At 33.1% G+C, this 26,260-nt stretch overlaps 1 protein-coding gene across 1 annotated transcript; it reads left to right on the top strand.

Annotated features, from left to right (window-relative positions):
• The first annotated feature begins 3,238 nt into the window (after positions 1–3,238).
• On the top strand, positions 3,239–19,913 carry LOC132751102 (N6-adenosine-methyltransferase catalytic subunit-like). Its single transcript, XM_060741215.1, has 15 exons — positions 3,239–3,518; positions 5,570–5,828; positions 6,057–6,126; positions 7,446–7,492; positions 9,973–10,054; positions 10,357–10,483; positions 11,275–11,394; positions 11,904–11,959; positions 12,277–12,402; positions 13,021–13,208; positions 16,579–16,617; positions 17,234–17,342; positions 18,010–18,075; positions 18,617–18,729; positions 19,439–19,913. Exons 1-15 carry the CDS (start codon positions 3,350–3,352, stop codon positions 19,599–19,601), a joined length of 1,734 nt encoding a protein of 577 aa, XP_060597198.1. The 5' UTR covers positions 3,239–3,349; the 3' UTR covers positions 19,602–19,913.
• Positions 19,914–26,260: the final 6,347 nt, after the last annotated feature.

The raw sequence follows: 26,260 nt of genomic DNA, 5'->3' as shown, positions 1-26,260 counted from the left end.
ATTTTAGCCTTATGTACTTATTGTTATTGCTTTCACCGTTGTTAAGATTGTTATAGTTTTGTATTTCATAGATCAATGAAATTGATGTTACACGTAAATTCCTTGTTTTTTTACCAATATAGACATTTTTCCTTGGGGAAAAAAACAACAACAACAACATTCGTGTTGCACTTGTGTTGCATTAGAAGGACATAAATGCTACTTTTTATTAAAGAAATCATCTGCATGGGGTAAAAATGAAATATAATAACATAGTGCCGTTTTTCATGTTTATACATGATTAAAGGAGTAAGGAAAATGGTTATACATGTACATTATTTTTAATTAATCAAGTAATTTTATGATAGTTTTCACTTGTTCACAGCTTTTACTTAAGTCTTGGTGTTATAAAGAGATCTGTTGAAGAATAAAAGAATCATCACTTGTTAAGCTAGCATTTTAATCAATGTGAACAGTCTATTTTTGTATGTGTTAAATTTGCTTGAAATATTTACTACTTGCTGTATTGTTTTCCCAACTGTGTTTGTTACCTCTTAGTTACCCAGCTGTGTTTGTTAACTCTGAGTTAGCCACCTATGTTTGACAAACTCTGAGTTAGCCAGCTGTGTTGTTACCTCTGAGTTATCCAGCTGTGTTGTACCTCTGCATTACCCAGCTGTGTTGTTAACTCTGAGTTACCAAACTATGTCTGTAACCTTTGCGTTATCCAATTGTGTTTGTTACCTCTGAGTTACTCAGCTGTGTAGTTATCTCTGAGTTACCCAGCTGTGTTTGTTACCTCTGAGTTACTCAGCTGTGTAGTTATCTCTGAGTTACCCAGCTGTGTTTGTTACCTCTGAGTTACTCAGCTGTGTAGTTATCTCTGAGTTACCCAGCTGTGTTTGTTACCTCTGAGTTACTCAGCTGTGTAGTTATCTCTGAGTTACCCAGCTGTGTTTGTTACCTCTGAGTTACTCAGCTGTGTAGTTATCTCTGAGTTACCCAGCTGTGTTTGTTACCGCTGATTAACCCAATGTGCTTGTTACCCTCTGTGCTACTGCTGTTGTTTTCCATTTTGTTAGTTACTACATATATAGTGTTGCCACTGTATTAATATAGTGTTTCCACTGAGTTAAACTTTAGATTGGTGTTACTATGGTATTACCACTGTTTTACCGCATAGTGTTAATGTGGCTTTACCACTGTGTTGACATAATATTACCAATTTATTACATTGGTGTTACCTCTGTTTGAGTCTGATACAAAATGGATGTGCAAAATGTACAATGTTTTTACCTTTCTGTTGATGTGGTGTTGACAGTTTTTTCTGTGTGACTGAGCTATTACTGGTACTAATTTGTAAAGGAAGTAATATCTTTTTACCTGTGTGTTATTAGGGTATTACCACTTTGTTTCAGTGAGATCATCACTGAGTTCTGGAAGTTTTGTGTAAGTGTGGTAAAACCACATTGTGTCTATGATGTTACCACTGTATTTCCATATTGTCATAGTAAACTGACATTAATGCTACAATGTATGATGTTTGTGTTTGTGTATGCATTATTACAAAATGCCTTTTGCAATTAAATTTTGATTTTAGTTGATTTTACAGACATTTGTGAATAAACATACAAAATTTTGATAAATTGATAATAAAATGCATTTCCATGCTTTAAATGACATTATCTGAAATGAAATAAATAAAACAATGAAATGGTAAATTTACTTTTTTTTATTGATCAAAAAAGGCAAGTATTTTGTCCTGAACAGAAACGTCCATTCTTGGGTCTTTTTTCAGGTATTTGATTGATTGCTGTGTGTTGTAAATTCTTTATTATTAATTGAAAAAAATAAATACTTATAAAGTTTTAACACCTTAGTGCTAGTGCCAGATTTTATGAAAATCTTTTTACTACAAAAGTATTTGGGGGAAAGTGATTTCTAACAAGATAAAAAAAATGTCTGTAAAATCATGTTTAGTCAGTAGCTAATTGTATTGTGATGTACATGTATAGTAACAGTAAATCATTCAAATAAATATGCTCTCCCAAAAATGACATTGTGAAATTCTATGAAGTAAATAGTATTGTAATTTTTGAAACTTGTTAGTTTTCTTTTCACCTGATGTGGGGATACAATGAACAGAGAGATAGTTCGAGTTGTTCTCTGCTGATCAAGATTGTAAGAAGACATGTATGACCATAATACTGTCAGTTTCACTAACATAATAAAGTGATTAAATGAAAGTCAATCACATGTGATATAAATGGTCTTCTTGTTAATCTGCTAGTGATATCACAATGGCCTGCTTGTTAATCACACAAGTGATATCAATGGCCTGCTTGTTAATCACACAAGTGATATCAATGTTTTGCTTGTTAATCACACAAGTGATATAAATGGTATGATTGTCAATCACACATGTGATATGAATGGTATGATTGGCAATCACACATGTGATATAAATAGTATGATTGTCAATCACACAAGAGATATAAATGGTATGATTGGCAATCACATAAGTGATATAAATGGTATGATTGTCAATCACACAAGAGATATAAATGGTATGATTGTCAATCACACAAGAGATATAAATGGTATGATTGTCAATCACACAAGAGATATAAATGGTCTGCTTGTCAATCACACATGTGATATAAATGGTATGATTGTTAATCACACAAGTGATATAAATGGTATGATTGTCACATGTGATATAAATGGTATGATTGTCACATGTGATATAAATGGTATGATTGTCAATCACATAAGTGACTTAAATCCTGTGTTTGTCAGTGACACAAGTGATATAAATGACATGCTTGTCAATCACACAAGTGATGTAAATTATCTACTTGTCAATCACTCAGGTGATATCAGTGGCCTGTTTGCCAGATACACAAATGATATGAATTACCTGCTTGACAATCACATAAGAGACATAAATTTCATGATTGTCAACAGACAAAACTGCACAAATGATATAAATACCTGCTTGTTAATCGTACAAGTGATCAATAATGGTCTGCTTGTCAAACCATGGAGTTTAATAGACTGGATGTATATAGATCTGTGGTCAAATATTGTCTATAATAAAATAAAATCTGATTTTTTTATACTTGTTACCGGTAATATATGGATATTATATTGCATGAATTACAAGATAAAACATATTTTAGGTCAATGCACCTTTGCTTAAATAAGATAACTCCGGGTCCGTGAATTAATACAATGATGACGATAACGATGGTGTTATTCGTTGAAATATTAGCTGACAATAATGGCGGCGCCCATGATGTGAAATTTGTCGGTTTGTAAATTAATCTTTTTTGGCAGAATCAGGTGATATTAAGAATAGAAACTCAAGATGACGGATGCATGGAATGAGATACAAGCATTAAAATCGAAACAGAGCAGCTTTAGAGCTAAATTAGCCGCCAGGAAAAAGGAACGAGAAGGTCTTGTCGCTGAGATATCGAAATCGACAACTTCCCCGAGTGTCCCGTCTTCAAAACCGTCATCAAGTGGAACTGAATGTATGTCATTATGAAACATATAGTTTTTGCTTTACTTAATAAAAGTTAATATGATTTTATGTCTTGAGATTGTGAGATACTTTCGTTTTGGTTTAGAATCTCAAATTATATAGGCCTATTCATAACTTTTATCAGTCAGTGTTATGTTCTTATGACATAAGAACATAACACTGACTGATAAAGGTTACATGAATACATCCTAGTCCATGAAGTCCATTGCTAACCAGACATCAGTCAGATTCTAGTCCTAATTATAAGACCTATACGTAACCTATTTCATATTTATCATTCATTAATCTGATATTTTACATTTTTCATTTTCCATGTTACGTTAGGTCTTAACAGATCTTTGCAAAATCGTGTAGCAAAAAAATTGCCATTAGACATCGATTTAGATCTAATGAATTTAAACAATTAAAACAGCAAGTATTTACATTAATTTTGACTTAGTTATGAACAAAACTAAAAAATGAATACCTTTTAACAAAATAATTGAACTGTCACATCCGAAAAGTCATTATTAAATCCTCTCATTAAATTAAATTCCTTGTACAGCCGATATACAAATGGCCGCCATAAAGTGCGCGAAATCTGATTGGCTAATTCAAATGCAAGCGTTTAAATGAGTCCAGAAGTTTCTAACGGAATATTTTTTCAACGAAATAATTGCCCATGCACCGTCAGTGTTTTCGAATATATTTTTCCGTTCAAAAAATTGGAATCAATCTGTAATACGCTTTACTTAACCAGTATGGCCGATGAGCGAAATAGACTGATATTTATATTTTATTTTTAATTGATAAGTACATTGTTTGAAAGTGTTTGTTAATGATAGACCATGCAATTGAAAGAACAGAAGATAAGCTTTTGAATAAAGCTTGAAAGGCAAGTCAACAGACATTTTTTTATTTTTTCAAAATGCTACGTGTTTATGAGCAATAACTATTAGACGTCAGGCTTGACCAACATAAAACAATAACAAGCCTGTAACGTCTAATCTATTGGACTAGTCAGATTCCAGCTTGAATATAGTTCCGAAGTATGTTCTCCCCCACACCAAAATACAATAGATCAAATTGAAAATGTTCAAAGAACAGCAGCCCGATGGAACAAGCTAAATTATGGTCAAACCTAGCTGTAGCGGCTGCATCACAGACTTGCAGTACTTCTTTAACTTAAGTCAAAAACTGGAACTGACATATAGATACTAGGTTATCCATTTTCTACAAGATTCACCATGGTCTGGTTGATATCCCCATAGATCACAAACATCACTCCGAGGCCATCCCCTGTGTTATATGTTATTCACAGCAACTTCAGACTATTATAAATTCTCCTTCTTTCCTTCCTTCCTAGAACTGTATACCACTAGAACTATCTAACCTCTGCAGTTGCCTGACTCCCTGCCACTGATCAGTTCAGTGCTGTCATTGCTTGCATTGAACATGTCTCACCCTAGTTTTCTAGCCCAACAAATTGTGCACTTTTAGGGCTTTTTATTATATAACGATGGTCGCCCTTGGCAATAAAGACAGACATCTATGAAATATCAGATTATAAAATCGGTCCGGTCTTGTAGTCGAAATATTTAGACTACCCAGTTTTCCAGCCCCGCAGTTTTAAACATTTTTAATATTCTTCTTTTATCCTTTTCTAATCAACCTTTTTGAAATTTCATGCAATTTTAACACACAAACTTGTCTACATCCCCATGTGGGGTTTGACATTAATGGAAAAAACATAGATATTCATTCTACTGTGGACATGTCTGTTTAATTGCTCAATTTATCTCAAATTTTAAGTCTGTGATCTATCTATCCAATACTATCCATCTAATCTTTTATTAATGTTAAACCCCTTTTGTGGGGATATTGACATGCCTGCACATCTAAATAACAAGAAAATTTAAAAGAGGATGAAAGAAGAATATAAAAAATGTAAAAAATATTAAAAAGGTGTATGTGGGGAAGGGGCTTTAGGTCTCAACTCCAAGTATCTGTATTTTCCCCAGACACAAAATAAGATATTTAGATGTCAGACCTTTTTTTCAGCTAAAGCAGAAGCACCCAAGAATCTGAGTTCTGGTCAATCACCTAAGAAGCTACCAGCATCTGTTGTGAAGCCTGTGCCTATCAAACATGACCCAGAAGTTGAGAAACAATTGTTGATTGTACTGTGTGATCTTGGTGTTGATACACCATGTACTTCAGATTATGTTTGTGAAATGACATCAAAAGCTCTTGGCAGAAGTGCCAATATAGATTTAGTTGAGAATCTCCTTCAGAAATTTGCTGCTCAGCAAATGATTGTGTAAGTTTTATTTATATAATGTTGTTAATATTAATTTACAAAAAAATTTAAATGTTTGATGGTAGAGATATATTAATCACTATCAGTTTGTAAAACAAAGGTTTTTGATGTTTTCAACTTTAAAACTTTTGGAAGATACGTAATACATCATAGGTTATTTAACTTTTGAGCCTGTCAGACTAGAACTGTTATATATATTTAAGGACTGTGATTTATATCTATTGACAGGGTTGTAAAAGATGAAAGCATAGCATCAAGAAAAGGCCATCTTACTGTTCAGTCAGTGGATTTGTCTAAGGTAATTTGATTAGTTAAGATGACAATTAAAAATAAATATTCTTTTAATTTTACAAACCAATACTCCCTTTTTGAAATAAGTACTGGTAAGTCAAATAATATATAATACTTACATATGAGTTGCCTTGTTAAAGTGGTTAAAGTTGCCAGCTTTTAATAACTTGTCTAAATGAATGATGATTTGTTTCAGGTAATAAAGTTGTTCAGCTAAGTCTTAAGTTGTAGTTTTTTTTAGAGAACAGAAGCATTCTGGTACTTAAAGTAATCTTGATCTCTTAGTGATAAGTTCAGTTTTAACCAACCAAACATCTTTAAAGTTACATTAAAGTTACATTAAATAAATATGTTAAAATATTTTTGCCGTCGGCCTAAAAACCAAGCATTCTACAGTTTCATTAACCTTTTTAACAGTATCGTTGTAAATCTCATCAAATATTGTTCATAAATTAGGATTTTAAATGGAAAACCCCACGGTAACACTAAAGTTCGTATACGAATTTTAACATGCAAATGAAGACTATAATCAGCTCGTGTATGCGCTACGTCACGGAGTTATAGTTGCTATCCGGAACACAGCAAATATAAGATTTTCTTGTGCAAACACACTTTTACCGTTTAAGCTTCACGGTGCACTAAGCCTGTGGTTCAGAAAAAATAATCATCTCATAAAAGAAATTAAATTTGTATGAAAATATCCGTTACAATGCGGAAATATACCGTTAAATTAGGACTGCTACTTATAGTCATGTTTGTTGATTTAATATTGATGTACGGATGATCTGAAGGCGGAGTTTCTCATGCAAACAGAAATTGTACTCCGAATTCGCCACAATGAGGTTGCACATTTGTATGCTCATTAAACTCATTTTGGTTGCCTGGACATCAAAATAAGATCTGGAGTCGATATGAAACCCAATTTATTAATGAAATGTCGCTATTTCTTTTTTTTATGAAATTTATTTAATGTAACTTTAACAAGTTACTTAATAAAGAATTGTTACATGTACATAAAGAAATGCTAAAAGTCCCTTGATGAAATAAGTTACTTAATAAAGAATTGTTTCATGTACATAAAGAAATGCTAAAAGTCCTTTGACGGGCCCACAGTGAATATTGAACTGCTCCATCTCTCCCTATATATCACATTAAAAACAACTATAGGTTTGCAAAACATAGGGAGAACATTTCTCAACAGTTATACTGACAGTTATTATCTTCTTGCTTTTAATTTTGTAAAAATTTGTTGATTATATATTTTACCACCTGTCAGACTGTGTCATATACATGCTTTTAAATTTGGAGATAATGTTTATTTTAAAGCTGTCGGCAGTTGCAGACCAGACAGGAGCTAAAAGAAAGAGAGATGAGTGAGTTTCAGTGTGTTTATTTACGTCCACCTTTGCTTTGTACTGATGCATGCTCTACTTAACTGCCAATGCAACTTAATTTCTAAGTAGGAACTTAAAGGCACATTATACCTCAGAAATCCATATTTTTTAATTCTTTAGAAATGTCAGACATGCGTTTAATGATGTTTCAAAAATAAATTTACAGTATCGTACGTGTTTATTTACTGAAGGAAGTAGCAATGAAAGTTCAGTAATGTGTCATAAAGGTAGCAAAATGTAAACAAAGTAGTATTTTGATTTCGATACAAAATTCTAATTCACTATAATTATACCAATTGCTGACAGAGTAAAATCAGCAAAAGATAGTTCAAGTTTATGGAAAATAATTTTTGACACTGTAAACAATATACTGTCCTAGGATGATAACTTGAGCCTTTGTTTACATAACAAAGACCAATAACAATGCGAAAAATAGGTTAGGCAGATCAATGCCACAACCTATAAAAATGAAAATAAAACTACATGTTATCATATGTCTTGTTAGCGCAGTAGGTAGAGCAACCGTGTCAGTAATGTTTTACCCGTACAGGCAGTTCGACTACATTTTTAGCTCGACTTTTCTATGAAAAGGGGAGCTATCCTACTCGCCCCGGCGTCGGCGTTGGCGTCACACCTTGGTTAAGTTTTTCGTACCACCCCACTTTATTTCAGAAGTATTACAAGTATGGCTTTGAAACTTACCATACTTGTTCACCATCATAACCTCCATCTACAGACAAGAGTACATAACTCTGTCAAGGTTTTTGACAGAATTATGGCCCTTTTTTGACTTAGAAAGTGTATTGAGCTTGGTTAAGTTTTTTGTACCACCTCACTTTATTTCAAAACCATTGGAGGTATTGCTTTGAAACTGACCATACTTGTTTACCATCACGACCTTCATCAACAGACAAGAGGACATAACTCTGTCAAGGTTTTTGACAGAATTATGCCCCTTTTTGACTTAGAAAATACATTGAATATGGGTAAAATCCACTTATTGCCTTAACCCTTTGAGATATTGCTTTGAAACTTTTAATGCTATTTCACATCATTACCCCCATCTGTACGCAAGAGAAGGTAACTCTGTCAAGGATTTGTTTTAAAAATTAAGGCCTTTTATCGACTTAGAATCTTGGTTAAGTTTTTAGTACCAGTCCACTTTTTGACTGAACTGTTTGAGATATTAATTTGAAAGTTGGAATACTTGTTTACAATCATGATTCCCAAACATGTCCAGGAGAAGGTAATTCTGTCAAAGATTTTATTTGAATTATGGCCCTTAACTGTCAATGTTTTGTATTATAGGCAAGCACTAAAAAACTTAAAAAATCTAAAAAAATTCATACCCTTGAATATTACAGCAATGTTTATATGACATAATTTATGGTAAAGTGAACAAGTGGATAGGCTATCCACTTGTTCACTTTACCATAAATTATGTCATATAAACATTGCTGTAATATTCAAGGGTATCAAACAACTAGTTCACTTTAAAAATACAGAGATTCTTGTATTGCCTTTTACTGCAAAAACTTTTTTTATTGGCAAGCAATAAAAAAGTCGAGCGCGCTGTCTTACGGACAGCTCTTGTTATTTTACCTCAGAACAGTCAATTATTCAGAAAACAAGTTTGAACGGTTTTTTCATATACATACATGAATATGAGATCGAATATTTTATTACACTGCGATCAAAAAATACAAAAACAAAATAGAATAGAAATAAAAAATATATATACTATAGAATATATATTATAAGAAGAAAATATAAAGGAAAACGAAAAATAAATAGATAATAATGATTAAAAAAAACAGAGCAAGAAGAAAAAACTGTGGTTATGAAATAGCACTACGTGGGGTTCGAACCTATGAGTACAAAACACTAAAAGTTACAATAATTTCGATCTACCGGCAGAGCCATAACGGTAATACACCAATATACTGTAAGAATAATGCTATATAGTATATGTAAGCGTTTACTTTTACAATATTGGATAATAATCAAGAAAACCCCGTTTTTGGACTTTCCCATGTACCGTTAAGACCAAATTATCATCCTAGGACAGTACCCCCTAAACAATACAATTGTGTAAACAATATACTGATACCCCCCCCCCCCACCCCCTCCAGAAAAAAAAAAAAAAAAAAAAAAAAAAAATGATGTCATTTCTGAGGCATAATGGGCCTTAAAGTTGTGTATATTGCTTTTTCAAAGCCTATATTATATGATTACTGTTATAGATATTTTTTCTATAATTGAAGCAAGTCTGACATTTGACATTTGTAGAACCACCATCTCCTTTTTTCTGAAAATAAAAAAAATCTTTTTTGAAAGTCGTATCTGAAGAGCATAGCGTGTTTGAGGTATTCATATGTTACTTATTATAATTATACATATATTGTGTGTAAATAAATTACTTTGTTAAATTATAAATGTACTAATGTATGTTGTTACAGAAATGCTGAGGATGAGGCCAGTCAACCAACTGCCAAACAAAGTAAACAAACATCAAAACAAGATTCTAGCTTTAGTGTGGAGGTATATATTTCTTCTGAATTATTTTTCTGAAATCATCTTGGGGTGTTATTCCATTGTCTTTCACAAGACGATGGAAATGATACACAGTAGATTGGGAAATACTTGCTATATTTTTTGTTTTCGCTAATATTTGTGAATTCACAATTTTTAACTGTCTACAATGTAATCAAAAGTTTTCATGAAGATTTTCTTTCAATTTTTTTTTAATTAAAATTATATAAAATTACTTGTTAACTGTGACTGTCCATAAAAACCAAAACAGAATAAGATTTTCAAATGATTAAAGTGAAAATATATTTCAGAGTTTATTATCAGTGCAGACAGCTAAAGAAAGAGAGAGTAAGAAGATGACAGAAGAGATAATGCAGATATTGAGTGCCCCAACAACTAAAGAGAAAAGTCTGATGGAGAGGTTTAAATCACAAGGAGGTGGGGTTATTTATATTTTGCTTGACGTTAAAGTAGTTTATTGTTGTTGTTTATTTTTGTTAATCTAGAAATTGACAAAAAAAAAAGATATTTTGTTGGCTGTAATGATATGACACGTTAAATGTTATTTGGCCAATTACTAAATCTAATTCAATAAAAAGAGTCCCAATTAAGTTATTTTAAGTATGTTAGACACCTAGGTCGGGCAGTTAAGCTGTATAGTCCTTATTTTGTATGCTAGCTTGTTATGTTATTCATCTAACAGAGTTTTTTACCTTTCTAGAATCAAACTAAAATTATAATAGATTATTGGCAATTATTTGACAGAAAGGAATCATTTTCCTTGAAGCAACAATAACTTACCTCTGTTACTAGTAAAGAGCGAGGCTAGCTGGCATGTTAACACAATCTGACCATATATTATACAAGTGGAAGCTCAGTTTTACTATTGTTTCTGTAGATATCAGTCTCTCCATGGACAGTTCTGATTTCAAAGCAATAATCAAAAAAAATAATAGAGTAATGGTAAATGTATCAATGATAAGTTATTGAAGGACAAGACTGATGGAAGTCATGCTCTGCAACTAATGAATCATTTTGACATACAGTCATGTTAAACTTTACTTGTAAAGATAATCCAACAGAAAATTGTAAAATTTATTTGTGTTTACAAATGGTCTTTTAAAACTGTGACGTTGAGCAGTAGTTGACCAAACTATTTGCCAGCATTTTACTGTCACATAAATTGTATGCACTGTTCAACCAATTAGGAGTCTTCTATTATTTTCCAGGTGCACAGTTACAGGAATTCTGTCAGTTTGGGACAAAGGAAGAATGTCTAAAACTTAATCAGGCTTCACAACCTTGTACAAAACTTCATTTCAGGAAAATTATTCATAAGCATACAGATGGTATTTTTATTTCTTTTTTTTTAATTGTTTTATATTCATTCTAATAAGATTGACTTATTTTTGCCCCACAGGAGGGCATGTTGATTTGCCTTTGTCCATTTGGTTATCCGTCAAGCCATTATTCATAGACGGACAAAAGAGTGGAATGTTGGGCATTAAGTGACCTATAGACACATTTTTAGCTGTAACTATTCAGGAAATGATTACAGTACATGAAAGTGAATGTCATTGTATTCTAAATGGTCTTTAAAAATTATCTGGGTAATATCTTATAATTAGTATGCACAGGTACACTTTCTGTGTTGCTTTTAATATGATAAGTGCTTCCTCTTCCAATAATTATAACTTACTGCGCCTTGATTTGTCATTTTAGATTGTTAAATGAGTCTGTTTAAACTCAAAGTGTTGGAAAAAAAGAAAACCTATTCATATTGGACAATGTACCTCTAGGTCCAACATTGTACTGTCCCTCAGTCTAAATACCCATGTTAATTTCATTTTGCTTTCAGAATCTCTGGGTGATTGTTCATTTTTGAACACATGCTTTCATATGGATACGTGTAAGGTGAGATTTTCTTACTGAATTCAAAAATTGAAAAGAACAGAATGAAAAGATTATTATGAGAATGACATATCTACATTATAGAACTGTCTGTGTGTCATAGATCAATCATCTTTCTTTGCATAAAGTAGAAACTGATATAGGCCTTTCTCCAAATGGACGAAACTGTTGAACATTCTTTATCTCCGAAGTGTTAAAAAATTATGATAAATTAAACACTAAACAATTCAGGTTAATAAAACTTGATTTACTTGTGACAATATTTCAATATTTAAGGGATGTTAGTTGCTTTGTAGATAGTGGATTATTGTTTTTTTCAGTATGTACATTACAAAGTAGATTTTCCTGAAGATTCTCAGAAGTCACAAAATTTAAGGAAAGAAGCAAACATGGCCCTGGCAATGTCTTCAGATTCCAATGAGCAAGTGAACATGTTTCCACCACAGGTATGTACATATGTACACTTAAACTTTTCTACCACATGTATCTATATATTTCCAACACAGGTATGTATATATTTTACATGTAAATTCATTTGAATAGCAGATTGTTTTATTTTGCCATCACATAAATATATAGCAAGTGTTGCTGGATTTTGTACCTTTTGGGTCTAATAGCAGACATATTACAGTAGAAAAGCAGACTGTGATAGAAATTCTGAGGAAAGAAGTTAAAATTTTGTCACCATATGTAGTATTATACAAAGTTTTAAGTTTGAATCTGAATGATAAAATATGAAAATAAAGATTGACAATGTAGTGCAAAATTTATAGAAAGCATCCGCTTATATATACAAATAAATATACACATAGTAATTACATGGAAACTAACACTGATATTACTAAGTGTCTACTTCTTACTAGGAGAATTTTATTTTAAGTAACATTCTTTTCTAAAAGCAAACATTTGTTAAGCAAGAGCTATGGATTTAATCATGTTTGTTAATGTTAAAGCATGTCCATTCTTCTTCATATGTAGCCTTAATTAAATTATTGATAAAGCTATGAGTGCAATCATTATTTGTATAACTGTTACAATAAAGTGGCTGAATTGAACAATTTCAGTGGATACAGTGTGATATTAGGTACCTGGACATGCAGGTGTTGGGTAAATGTGCTGTAATCATGGCTGATCCACCATGGGATATTCACATGGAGTTACCGTATGGTACCATGCAGGATGACGAGATGAGGAAGATGCCTGTACCATTAATGCAAGATGATGGATATATCTTCCTGTGGGTCACTGGCAGGTATGAGATACTATACATTGATTGTGGGGTTGGGGGAGGGCAATCTGTGGCCAAGTGGTAAAGATTGTTAACTTCAAAGCGCTTGACCTTCACCACTCGTGGGTTCTATTCCCTCCAGGGACTATATCTTATCTATCTTTCATCTAGGCAACCCTCTGATGTGGACCTAGACATAGGACTTTTTCATGTGAGGAAGCTCGCTGGCAGAATGTCTCAATCTCAATAATAAATAATCAATAAAGCTGGAAAGCCGCCATATGAAAATACTGTTGATAAAATTTCCTTGATAAATACTAAGCAACTGTGTTAAAAAGAATCATGTTCTAAAGGGTCACTGGTGTCTACCAAGTTTGTTAAAATAAAAGCCCTGGAGTCAAAATTGGCCCTGCCCCAGGGGTCATTGATTTTCCCTATATGCATATAGTAAAAACTTAAAAAATCTTCTTTTAAAGAACCCAAAGAGCTAGAGCTAAGATATTTAGCATAAAACATGTTCTAATGGGTGTCTACCAAGTTTGTTCAAATAAAAGCTCTGGGGTCAAAATTGGCCCCGCCCCATGGGGTCAATTATTTTCCCTATATGCATTAGTAAAAACTTAAAAAATCTTCTTTTAAAGAACCCAAAGAGCTAGAGCTAAGATTTTTAGCATGAAACATCTTCTAATGAGTGTCTACCAAGTTTGTTCAAATAAAAGCCCTGGGGTCAAAATTGGCCCCGCCCCAGGGGTCATTGATTTTCCCTATATGCATATAGTAAAATCTTAAAAAATCTTCTTTTAAAGAACCCAAAGAGCTAGAGCTAAGATATATAGCATGAAACATGTTCTAATGGGTGTCTACCAAGTTTGTCCAAATAAAAGCCCCAGGGGGTCATTGATTTTCCTTATATGTATATAGCAAAAACTTCAAAAATCTTCTTTGAAAAAACCCAAATAGCTAGAGTTTAGATATTAAGCATGAAACATCTTCTAGTAAGTGTCTACAAAGTTTGTTCAGATAAAAGCCCTGGGGTCAAAATTGGCCCTGCCCCGTGGGTCATTGATTTTCCTTATATATGTATAGCAAAAACTTAAAAATCTTCTTTGAAAAAACCCAAATAGCTAGAGTTTAGATATTAAGCATGACACATCTTCTAGTAAGTGTCTACAAAGTTTGTTCAAATTAAAGCCCTAGGGTCAAAACTGGCCCCGCTCCAGGGGTGTCATTGTTTTTAACTATGTGTACAGTAAAAACTTAAAAATCTTCTTTTAAAAAACCCAATGAGCTAGAGCTTAGATGTTTAGCATGAAACATCTTCTTATGGGGGGGGGGAAGGGGGAGAAAATCATTATTTTTTAGCTCACCTGTCACAAAGTGACAGGGTGAGCTTTTGTGATCGCTTTTCGTCAGGCGTCCGTCCGTCGTCCGTCTGTCCGTCGTCCGTCCGTAAACTTTTACTTTAAATGACATCTCCTCATAAACCACTAAGCCAATTTCATCCAAACTTCACAGGAATGTTCCTTTGGTGGTCACCTTTAAAAATTGTTCAAAGAATTTAATTCCATGCTGAACTCTGGTTTCCATGGCAACCGAAAGAAAAAACTTTAAATATCTTCTTTTAAAAAACCATAAGAGCTAGAGCTTAGATATTTGGCATGAAACATCTTCTAGTGAGTGTCTACCAAGTTTGTTCAAATAAAAGCCCTGGGGTCAAAATTGGCCCCGCCCTGGGGGGGGGGGTCATTGATTTTCCCTATATGCATATAGTAAAAACTTAAAAAATCTTCTTTTAAAGAACCCAAAGAGCTAGAGCTAAGATATTAGCATAAAACATGTTCTAATGGGTGTCTACCAAGTTTGTTCAAATAAAAGCCCTGGGGTTAAAATTGGCCCCGCCCCGGGGGTCATTGATTTTCCCTATATGCATATAGTAAAAACTTAAAAAAATTTCTTTTAAAGAACTCAAAGAGCTATGGCTAAGATATTGAGCATCAAACATGTTCTAATGGGTGTCTACCAAGTTTGTTCAAATAAAAGCCCTGGGGTCAAAATTGGCCCCGCCCCGGGGGGTCATTGATTTTCCCTATATGCATATAGTAAAAACTTAAAAAATCTTCTTTTAAAGAACCAAAAGAGTTAGAGCTAAGATATTTAGCATGAAACATGTTCTAATAAGTGTCTACCAAGTTTGTTCAAATAAAAGCCCTGGGGTCAAAATTGGCCCCGCCCCGGGGGGTCATTGATTTTCCCTATATGCATATAGTAAAAACTTAAAAAATCTTCTTTTAAAGAACTCAAAGAGCTATGGCTAAGATATTTAGCATCAAACATGTTCTAATAGGTGTCTACCAAGTTTGTTCAAATAAAAGACCTGGGGTCAAAATTGGCACCGCCCCGGGGGTCATTGATTTTCTTTATATGTGTATAGCAAAAACTTAAAATCTTCTTTGAAAAAACCCAAATAGCTAGAGTTTAGATATTAAGCATGAAACATCTTCTAGTAAGTGTCTACAAAGTTTGTTCAAATAAAAGACCTGGGGTCAAAACTGGCCCGGCCCCAGGGGTGTCATTGTTTTTAACTATATGTGTATAGTAAAAACTTTAAAAAGCTTGAGCTTAGATTTTTGGCATGAAACATCTTCTTATGGGTGTCTACCAAGTTTGTGCAAATAAAAGCCCTTGGTTAAATTGGCCCTGCAACGTTGGGGTGGGGGGGGGTGGGGTGGGGGTTGGGGGGCCTATATACAGGTGAGCGACCTCAGGGCCATCATGGCCCTCTTGTTATTATATGTGTGTAGTAAAAACTTAACATCATGAAACATCTTCTAATGGGTGTCTTCCAAGTTTGTTCAAATAAAAGCCCTGGGGTTTAAACTGGCCCCGCGCTGGGGGGCCTATATACAGGTGAGCGACCTCAGGGCCATCATGGCCCTCTTGTTCTTATATGTGATGTCCTTCAAATAATTTTTCACCTAAAACTTGAAGTATATGAAGACATTGCTGTGTTACAAAATCAGTGAAAGAAATAGCAGTCTGCCCATCCTATAGTGAGTGAACAAGCAAAAGTTTTCATTTTGCGATAATTTCTTTCAATTTTATAATTTACTTCACATGAATGATAAATAACTCACATGGCCCAAGGAAAGTTCTATAAATAGCTATCAGGAGTTACCTCTAACGTTCAATTTCATAAAAGTGTGAAACAGTCTTATATTTTAGGCAGATTTAGATTTTATCCTAAAATTTTTAATATAAGCAGTTGGTCAATCACTGTTAAAACAGTCATTCTTTTGTAATACATGTATATTATTGTTAATTCAGCTCAAGTTGACAATGAAAATATGAGCATAATATCACTTTAAAGCATTTTAATTTGTTATAAATTTTGTAGAGCTATGGAGTTAGGGCGAGAGTGCTTGGAACTATGGGGGTATGTTATATTTTATTTTTCTATACTAGTACTTTCCATATTGCTATACATCATATTAAAAGCCATAGGGCAAAAAGTTATCAGACTGAAAAAATATTTAGAGTAAAATTGCTTACTTATGAATATGGAACAATATCAAATACACAATGTTTTGTTCAGATAAACTTAAGATACTGATAAATTAAATTGTTCAGCAATTCTTTTGACAATTGCTTTGTGTCATAATTATACAAGTAAGAAAAGAGATATAATTGATGCATAATTATGCAAATTGTATGAGGTTAAAAAAAATTGGAAGATTTCTCTTTGTTTACTAGAATAGGAGTCATATTTTTATTTCAATTAACCATACATAACCTATACAGTGTTGGTGTGACAAGAAACCTAACAAATGTAATATTATTATTGAACTATTTGAGCCGCGCCATGACAAAACCAACATAGTGCGTCTGCGACCAGCATGGATCCAGACCAGCTTGCGCATCGCACAGTCTAATCAGGATCCATGCTGTTTGCTGTCAGTTTCTGTACTTGTAATAGGGTTTGTAAGTGCCTCTGGATCCATGCTGGTCACAAACGCACTATGTTGGTTTGTCATGGCACGTCTCATTTGTAGATATAAAAGAATAGATGAGATCATATGGGTGAAGACAAATCAGTTACAGAGAATTATACGTACAGGAAGAACTGGTCACTGGTTAAATCATGGCAAAGAGCACTGTCTTGTGAGTACAATCAGAAATTTTCTATGTAAATATCTGTGTGATATTCCAGTCATATATAGGTAATGTCATGAAAAGTAACTGATATTATGCTGGATTATCTACTTACTATGGAAGTTAAGTTGGGTCTACATTTAAATTTATGATAATCTAAATGGTACTGAAATCATGTGATGTATTTGTTTAAATTTGGTCTACATGATAAGAAACTATATTGAACTACATGATATAGAACTTGTCTTAACCTGTCTACATAATACAGATCTTGTGTTGACCTGTCTGCATAAAACAAAAAATATGTTTGAACTACATGGTACAGAATTAGACATAATATAGAACTTATTATAGTTTGATTACATGGTACAGAAATTGTTTGGTCTACATGATACTGAACTTTTTTATACTGTCTACATGATATTGCCTGTGTGATATAAAACTTTTACTTGGTCCACATTATACAGAGCTTATGTAAATGATGAATGTACATGATTCAGAAGTTACCTTGGGTCTACAATCAAGTACATTATTACTGTAATGCATGATGTATGCACAGTATTAAAACAAATGCTTACATGTCATATGACATTGGATATGACATTGATATCTGTTTCATAAACACAGTTTGATTTAATGACTTTGTGTTATTGTTGATAAAAATCAATGTTTGTAGGTTGGAGTGAAAGGGAATCCAAAAGGAGTTAACAAAGGTCTTGACTGTGATGTTATTGTAGCTGAGGTAAGCCAATACGCTTTCAGTTATTGTATTTGTTCAATCATTTCTAGCTTGACCATACTAAGTTCATATTATTATTGATTTTTCTTATTATTTTTTATGCATTTTGTATTTAACCAGATGAGCTTGCTGTCTTCCTGAACAACCTTTGTTTGTTTGTTTTAAATTATGATGTTAACTAGAGATTCTGTCTATGACAGCTTATCTTTGTATCATTGTTTAGCTGTGATCCTTGTGACGGCATTTTTCACCACTAATATTGTAGAACTGTGCCAATAAAGCTGATATATAGTGACAAGTTTTCTTGGGAAATTCTTTGATTTAAACAGTATTTCTGCTTCAGAACTTACCTTGGGTCTACAAAATTACAATACATAAATTTCATCCAGGATTGAGTAGAAAGCATAAAGCTCTTTTAAAACCTCTCTCCTGGTATTTTCTATATTATGAGATAGTGTATAGCACATTGTTTGAATATACATGCAAGGAATACTTTGTTGCATAGTTTATTTTTATTTTATTATATATTTTGAATTATTTGCAGGTGCGGGCAACAAGTCATAAGCCTGATGAGATATATGGTATTATTGAAAGATTATCCCCAGGCACTAGGAAGGTAGAGCTGTTTGGAAGACCTCATAATGTCCAACCCAACTGGTGAGCCTCATTAATTTTTTACTATTTCTGTTAAATGAAAGATGAATAGAGATAAAACAGTTGTGCTTATCAGTTTCAATGATACATACATTGTAAATGTACATTAGTTGAAAATTGCTAATTGTGAACTGCTCATTGTATATAAAAAGGATTTGTATATAAAAAGAATTTAAAATCAAAATGTTAAAATAAAGCAACAGCAGTGTCAGATAAGCTTAATGTTAATAGTGTTGGTGTGAATTTAAACCAAACAAAAAAATAATCTTGAAAGTGCTGTAAAGACATAAAAAATCCAGTTATGACTCAAAGATTCACTAAAAATAGACCAATTTCATTGGTTAATAGTTTACATTTAACGATTTGAATTAGTAAAACCGTCCAGTTAGTTCAATAGGTAGAGATGTTGCATTGTGAATAGGGCGACAAGGGGTTTGATTCCCAGACAATGCAGGTCTCTTTCATTTTGATTGATGTGAAATCCTTTCTACGGTCATACCCACTGTATGTCTGTTCTTGAATGTACAGAAGTTATCAGTTCCTTGCAGAAGTTAAGGACTAGTACTGGTAAGCTGCTTGACAGCCTGTCCTCGAACTGCTTGGCTGATCTATGCTCTGGTCGATAAAAAATGGCTTACTACCATGATCCCGAGTTTGAATTACTAGGTAGCACCAACTTATAGGGTAGTAATCTGTGTTTTTGATATTACAGGATTACACTTGGCAATCAATTAGAAGGGGTTCGGCTCGTTGATCCAGAAATTGTTAAACGTTTTAAGGAAAAATATCCAGATGGAAACTGTATGGGACCACCTAAAGAAAGTCCAGCAGATCGTGACCCTAGAGATAGAGATCCACGTGACTTGAAAAGATAGTGGAGTGTTACTGTATAATTTCTGGAAAAAAATCTTTCTTGATGTTTAAAAGCTTGATCATGTGATCAGTGTGAATAGATGCTTGATCATGTGATCAGTGTGAATAGATGCTTGATCATGTTATCAGTGCAAATAGATGCTTGATCATGTGATCTATTCATGAAATGTTTGAGTCCATGTGTGGTCAGAGGCATGAATTACATGTAATAAATGGTGACAGTAAATTTAAGGTCCATGTGCTCAAAAATTACTATGTATCGGATGTTTTATGTATAAAAATATTGTTAACTAGCTTGTTAAAGGCAAGTTTATGACTCAGCCTAGCCTACCCTTTTTGTAATCTTAATCACTGATGACATTTTATAGCATTTTTGTGCTTAGTTTTGATATTTTGAGAGTGAAAACTCAAAAATAAACAATTGATAGATCCAAGACTGGACAGTCCAGTATTGACTGTATATATTCAGTGGAGCGATTTGTATTTTCAGTTAATTGTATCTAAAAGATATACTAGCTGATCAATTTCTTTATCACATTATTATGGTACATTGGTAGGTATTTAATAACAACAAGAATGGCACCATGATTATGGAACACCTTGGTGTTACTTATGAGCAAAACACATTGCAAGTGAAAGAAACCAGTAAAAACAATTAAATTAGAAATGTGCAATCATTTTAAAAGAGGTTACTTCAAGTAAATCAGTGTGTATTCTGTGATTATGGACGAATATCCTGCATTAAGTTGTAGTATATAATTTTAATGTATATGTATGTCCTAACTCTGTATAGAGATTGACACACGAATATAATATAAAGAGCTTAAATAGAAATTCTTTGTATTTATTTTTAGCTCACCTGAGCACAAATTACTCAAAGGTAAGCTTTTGTGATGGCAGTCTGTCCATCCAGTGTCGTTTGACCACAGTTTCTTTGTGACGACTTTCCAGCTTTAATCTATTGGTGGAAAATAACCCCAGGTGCCCCATTAATAAGTAGAATCACATGAAAGAATCCAATGCCGCTGGCGTGATTCGAACCTTCAACGGGTTAGTGGTCTTAATGAGAAACAATCTGGTATTTTCTGGGATTGAGGAAGATGCTGATGAAACACCCGAGCGAACGGAAGTAATTTTACGTACGTTCTTCACGAAAGAAATGAAATTGGCACAAGACTTGGTCGATTCGTTAAAATTTGAGCGAGTGTATCGCATTGGAGAAAGGTCTTCTAATCACTCTGGTGTAAGAGTTCAAGGATTTCGGAATATAGTGGCAAAATTTACCTACTTTAAAGACCGCGAAAGACGCGCAAGCCCAGCATTGTAAAAAACGCTATATTACATTAACGAGCAATTTCCTAAGGACGAAAGGCACTATTACGAAAGCTTCGCGAAGCACGTGCTGCTGATAAGAAGGCATGAATCAGGTACGATAAGAAAATTTCAACACAAAAAATCAAAGCGCTGCACCGGTGGAATTATTGTCTTTATAAAACAGTGTTTACAAAAGGGCATTTCTGTTGTTAAAACATACCATGATGATATTATTTGGGTTAAACTTGATAAATACTTTTTTGGCCTAGACATGGATATTTTTTGCAGGTATTTATATATGGGCTGAAAATTCACGCGCTTATAACATTCTAAATACTGATTTGTTTGAATTGCTGCAACAAGCTTTTGTTACAGCTACTCTTAATTATGGCTGCAAAATTTGGGGATTCACTAAGTCAAAAGAATTGAACGGATCCATCCGAAGTTTTGCAAAATGTTATTAAATGTTAAATCTTATAGTACAAATATGGGTGTGTATGGTGAATTAAGGAATGTTAATTCTTGTAGTACAAATATGGGTGTGTATGGTGAATTAGGGAATGTTAAATCTTGTAGTACAAATATGGGTGTGTATGGTGAATTTAGGAATGTTAAATCTTGTAGAACAAATATGGGTGTGTATGGTGAATTAAGGAATGTTAAATCTTGTAGTACAAATATGAGTGTGTATGGTGAATTAAGGAATGTTAAATCTTGTAGTACAAATATGGGTGTGTATGGTGAATTAAGGAATGTTAAATCTTGTAGTACAAATATGGGTGTGTATGGTGAATTAAGGAATGTTAAATCTTGTAGTACAAATATGGGTGTGTATGGTGAATTAAGGAATGTTAAATCTTGTAGTACAAATATGGGTGTGTATGGTGAATTAAGGAATGTTAAATCTTGTAGTACAAATATGGGTGTGTATGGTGAATTTAGGAATGTTAAATCTTGTAGTTCAAATATGGGTGTGTATGGTGAATTAAGGAATGTTAATTCTAGTAGTACAAATATGGGTGTGTATGGTGAATTTAGGAATGTTAATTCTTGTAGTACAAATATGGGTGTGTATGGTGAATTAAGGAATGTTAAATCTTGTAGTACAAATATGGGTGTGTATTGTGAATTTAGGAATGTTAAATCTTGTAGTACAAATATGGGTGTGTATGGTGAATTTAGGAATGTTAAATCTTGTAGTACAAATATGGGTGTGTATGGTGAATTTAGGAATGTTAAATCTTGTAGTTCAAATATGGGTGTGTATGGTGAATTTAGGAATGTTAAATCTTGTAGTAAAAATATCGGTGTGTATGGTGAATTTAGGAATGTTAAATCTTGTAGTACTAATATGGGTGTGTATGGTGAATTTAGGAATGTTAAATCTTGTAGTACAAATATGGGTGTGTATGGTGAATTAAGGAATGTTAAAACTTGTAGTACAAATATGGGTGTGTATGGTGAATTAAGGAATGTTAATTCTAGTAGTACAAATATGGGTGTGTATGGTGAATTTAGGAATGTTAATTCTTGTAGTACAAATATGGGTGTGTATGGTGAATTAAGGAATGTTAAATCTTGTAGTACAAATATGGGTGTGTATGGTGAATTTAGGAATGTTAAATCTTGTAGTACAAATATGGGTGTGTATGGTGAATTTAGGAATGTTAAATCTTGTAGTACAAATATGGGTGTGTATGGTGAATTAAGGAATGTTAAATCTTGTAGTACAAATATGGGTGTGTATGGTGAATTAAGGAATGTTAAATCTTGTAGTACAAATATGGGTGTGTATGGTGAATTAAGGAATGTTAAATCTTGTAGTACAAATATGGGTGTGTATGGTGAATTTAGGAATGTTAAATCTTGTAGTACAAATATGGGTGTGTATGGTGAATTTAGGAATGTTAAATCTTATAGTACAAATATGGGTGTGTATGGTGAATTAGGGCGCTTTCTGCTTTACATTAACAGATATGTAGCATATTCCCCCCTCCCCGAGTTTTAATCAGATTGCCGAGTGTTTTGATGTTCTTTCTCTTTTGTATCATTGTCAAACATAAAAACACGTTCCCTGTTTCACAATATGAAACCCCAGAAAAAAAGAACATATGAACGAGCAGCTGAATATGACATTTCTGTCGCTTTCCCTTTCTCTGCCGTCACAATAAGTAAACCCCAGCTAAAATAAGCCAATCAATGGGCATGCTCTGGGGTGTGGGTAACTAATACCTGCACTTCAGTTAACGCACTTTGCATGTATATGCATACGATTTAACTCTGACACATTTTCAACAGAAAGGTCCCTAAACTATGATACAACATATGTTTGGAACAACCCATCCTGTGTTGATCTAGGTAAATTTCATCTACTTTTTAAAGCTCGGCTAATTTTACTTTTAAGCAAAACTGGTTCCAACGATTGCAAGAATGGGGAACATTATTTATGTATAAGCATTTTAAAACAGAATTTAGATTCGAACTATATTTAGATTTATTGCCATTCAAGTTTTGAAATGCTTTATCAAAATTTAGATTATCTTCACATAAACTGGCTATTGAAACTGGACGCTATTCTAGAAACAGAGTGGAACGAAGTAAGCGTTATTGTATTTTTTGTCAAAACAGAGATATTGAAGATGAATACCATTTTGTTATACGAACATTTTAGAAAACAATATATCAAAGCCTATTTTTATAGAAGACCATATATTATAAAATTTACAGAGCTTTTTAAGAGTGAAAATCAAGCTACAATAAGAAATCTTTCCAGATTTATTTACACTGCTTTTATACTTAAAAAGTCTTTGCTTTGTTAACTTTTATGGAATTTTATGGAAGCAATTTATTTTATTTTTATTTTGTATATGATATTGATTCATATATATGTAAACATCTTATTCATCCACAAACAACATGTTAACAATCATGAATGTAAATTGTGTTCACTATTTGTTAAATCACATGATAAAATTATGATATATATGTATATGCAAATGTACGTATGACAAAAAACTTTACTGTTTATGTCAATAAAATTATCTATCTGTCTGTCTGTCTGTCTATATGTCTGGCTGTCAGAATGTTTATTTAAAGACAAAATATTAGATTGTGATATTATTGAAAAGCTTCTATCAAATATATCATATACGGTATCAAATGTCTAAAATCTGTTTTAAATATCTCAATATTCTATAGTCAGTATGAAATAACTTAAGCTACCATAAAATTTCTTAATAATAAAAATGTAGATACATTGCATTATTGATAAGACTTTTTCTCCAGAGTTGCCATTTTTGTATTTTCTGATCGCAAGATCAGTAAATACAAAGCTAACATCCACGGTCTAACACAAAATTTCCTAACAGATCTAACAACGCAAAGTAGTTCTCACTCAAAACAGCTTAAAACCAGCAATTTAAAATAAAGAATGATTTTTAATGTAGGCATTTAACGAATTGCAGTGCATTAAAAGTTTAGATTAGTCAATAGAAATATGAGGTTACAATCACAAATTTCGCGGATGAATATCTTTTTTACCCAATGAAAAATGTTTATGGATTCAATGAAAATGCTATTTTTAGCTATGTCGATTACCGAATACTCCAGAGCGTAGTACACAAATAAATCTGACTGTCGAGTAGTGGAATATATACATGTCGGACTGTTTTGGCGAGAAGATTTTCGCTAAATTATTTTCATCAGTGTTATCGTGAACAAAATACCTCGAAATTAATAAGGTTTACAAACACGAAATGGAAATTACAATGTATCCCGAAACAACCAATTTTCAATCACAACCTAAACTCAAACACATTCTTGATTCTGTGGCGCTGATGTCATGTCTGACTAAAGTACATAAATTCACTTGTCGTATTAACTTCAACACTTGCAGGAATGCCATACTTGATTAATTGTCAGATGTTATCAGAAAAACAATAAGAAATTGTTTGTTTTAAGTGACACAATATAAATTGCCCAACTTAAACTATATCAAAATAGTCACTTGTTTAACATAGTGATAAAAAAATTTCCAAGCAAGTCAGTATTGGGTACAGGGTTTTACCATTTACCTCAGTTTTAGGTGTATTTAAAACATTTATTTATATGATGTACCACTAAATATTCATCAGACTTTACAGAGGGGTCCTTATTAATAAAATCTTAAATTTTAATCAAGATTTTTTAAGTGATGATTGTAAAATAAATCTTTTGTATGCGATACCATCTGGCAGATCTAGACAAGTTTCCATATTTGGTAATATTATAAAATGGGGAAGGTAAAATGGCTGTAAAGATTGAATGCATTTATCATTTTGCACTCGAAATAGCGTACTAAAAAGTGACTTCTTCTTCTTCTAGTTTATGCTTAATGAGGGTCCATCCGCCCTTTCGGGCACAAAATGCAGCTTGCGCTGTCGAGTACGGACCCCGGACATGTCACCAGTCATGTCCTTAAAGAGTTAATTTTGAAGCACAAAATGGTGATAATTTACCTCCATGCAATTTCCACGGAGTATTAGCCAAAGATATGAATTTTGAGCCAAAAGTAGGTCACTGTACGGCGGTCAATGAGAACCTAAATGTACAGTAACCTGTGACAATAGGAAAGGTGTTTTAGCCCTGAAAAGGGCTGTTGGTGCCAGCTATAGGCCTGCCTTACAAGCCGTCTATCTGTACTAGGGACTCACGCACCCTAGTACACCATCCTCGTCGTCTCAGCCTACTTTGTAGGGCCACTCCCCTCAGCATTAGTCAGGACAACGGCAGCTAACTTAACGAAGCAGCCGCCTTAAACGATTATAACTCGAACTTCCATCATCTGCCGATGCCCTGTGCCTTCTCAGCGACGTGCACGCTCCGAGGGGATGTGAGAAGCTAAAAAGTGACACCTTTAACTGCCCTTTATATACACATTAACAGTAGTCATACCAATGCATTGTACTGTACATATGTTATAACATTTAGTGTAAGTTTTTTAAAGTTGAAAATCGTTGAATAGACTGCTGTTAAATTTTCTACAATTTTTATTAGCCCTGATTTATCTTGAACAAATTCTTTAGTGGTGATTACACTGCTGTTTGAATTTAGGTTAAAATATTCCTGGGAGTGACCTGAGTGGGTCATATCGTTTTGATTGTTTTTCTAAGAAAGATCAAGACATGTTGAAAATGTTCCAACCTTAAAATGAATAAATGTTGATAGATGCATTAATATCTAAAATAAATTTAAAGCATAATTTCCCCTTTCATTTATTATTGGCTGAAAACAACTTAACTGATTGAATATTGGTTGTTCCGGGATATTTGTTTTTATTCAAGCTGCATACGCATTACTTCACCGTGGT

Source organism: Ruditapes philippinarum, unplaced genomic scaffold (assembly GCF_026571515.1).
Source record: "Ruditapes philippinarum isolate M1 unplaced genomic scaffold, ASM2657151v2 ctg4575_1_1_1_1, whole genome shotgun sequence".
Classification (NCBI taxonomy): Eukaryota; Metazoa; Mollusca; class Bivalvia; order Venerida; family Veneridae; genus Ruditapes; species Ruditapes philippinarum.
The sequence above is the reverse complement of the archived record's forward strand: the minus strand, read 5'-3'. Positions and strand labels throughout refer to the sequence as shown.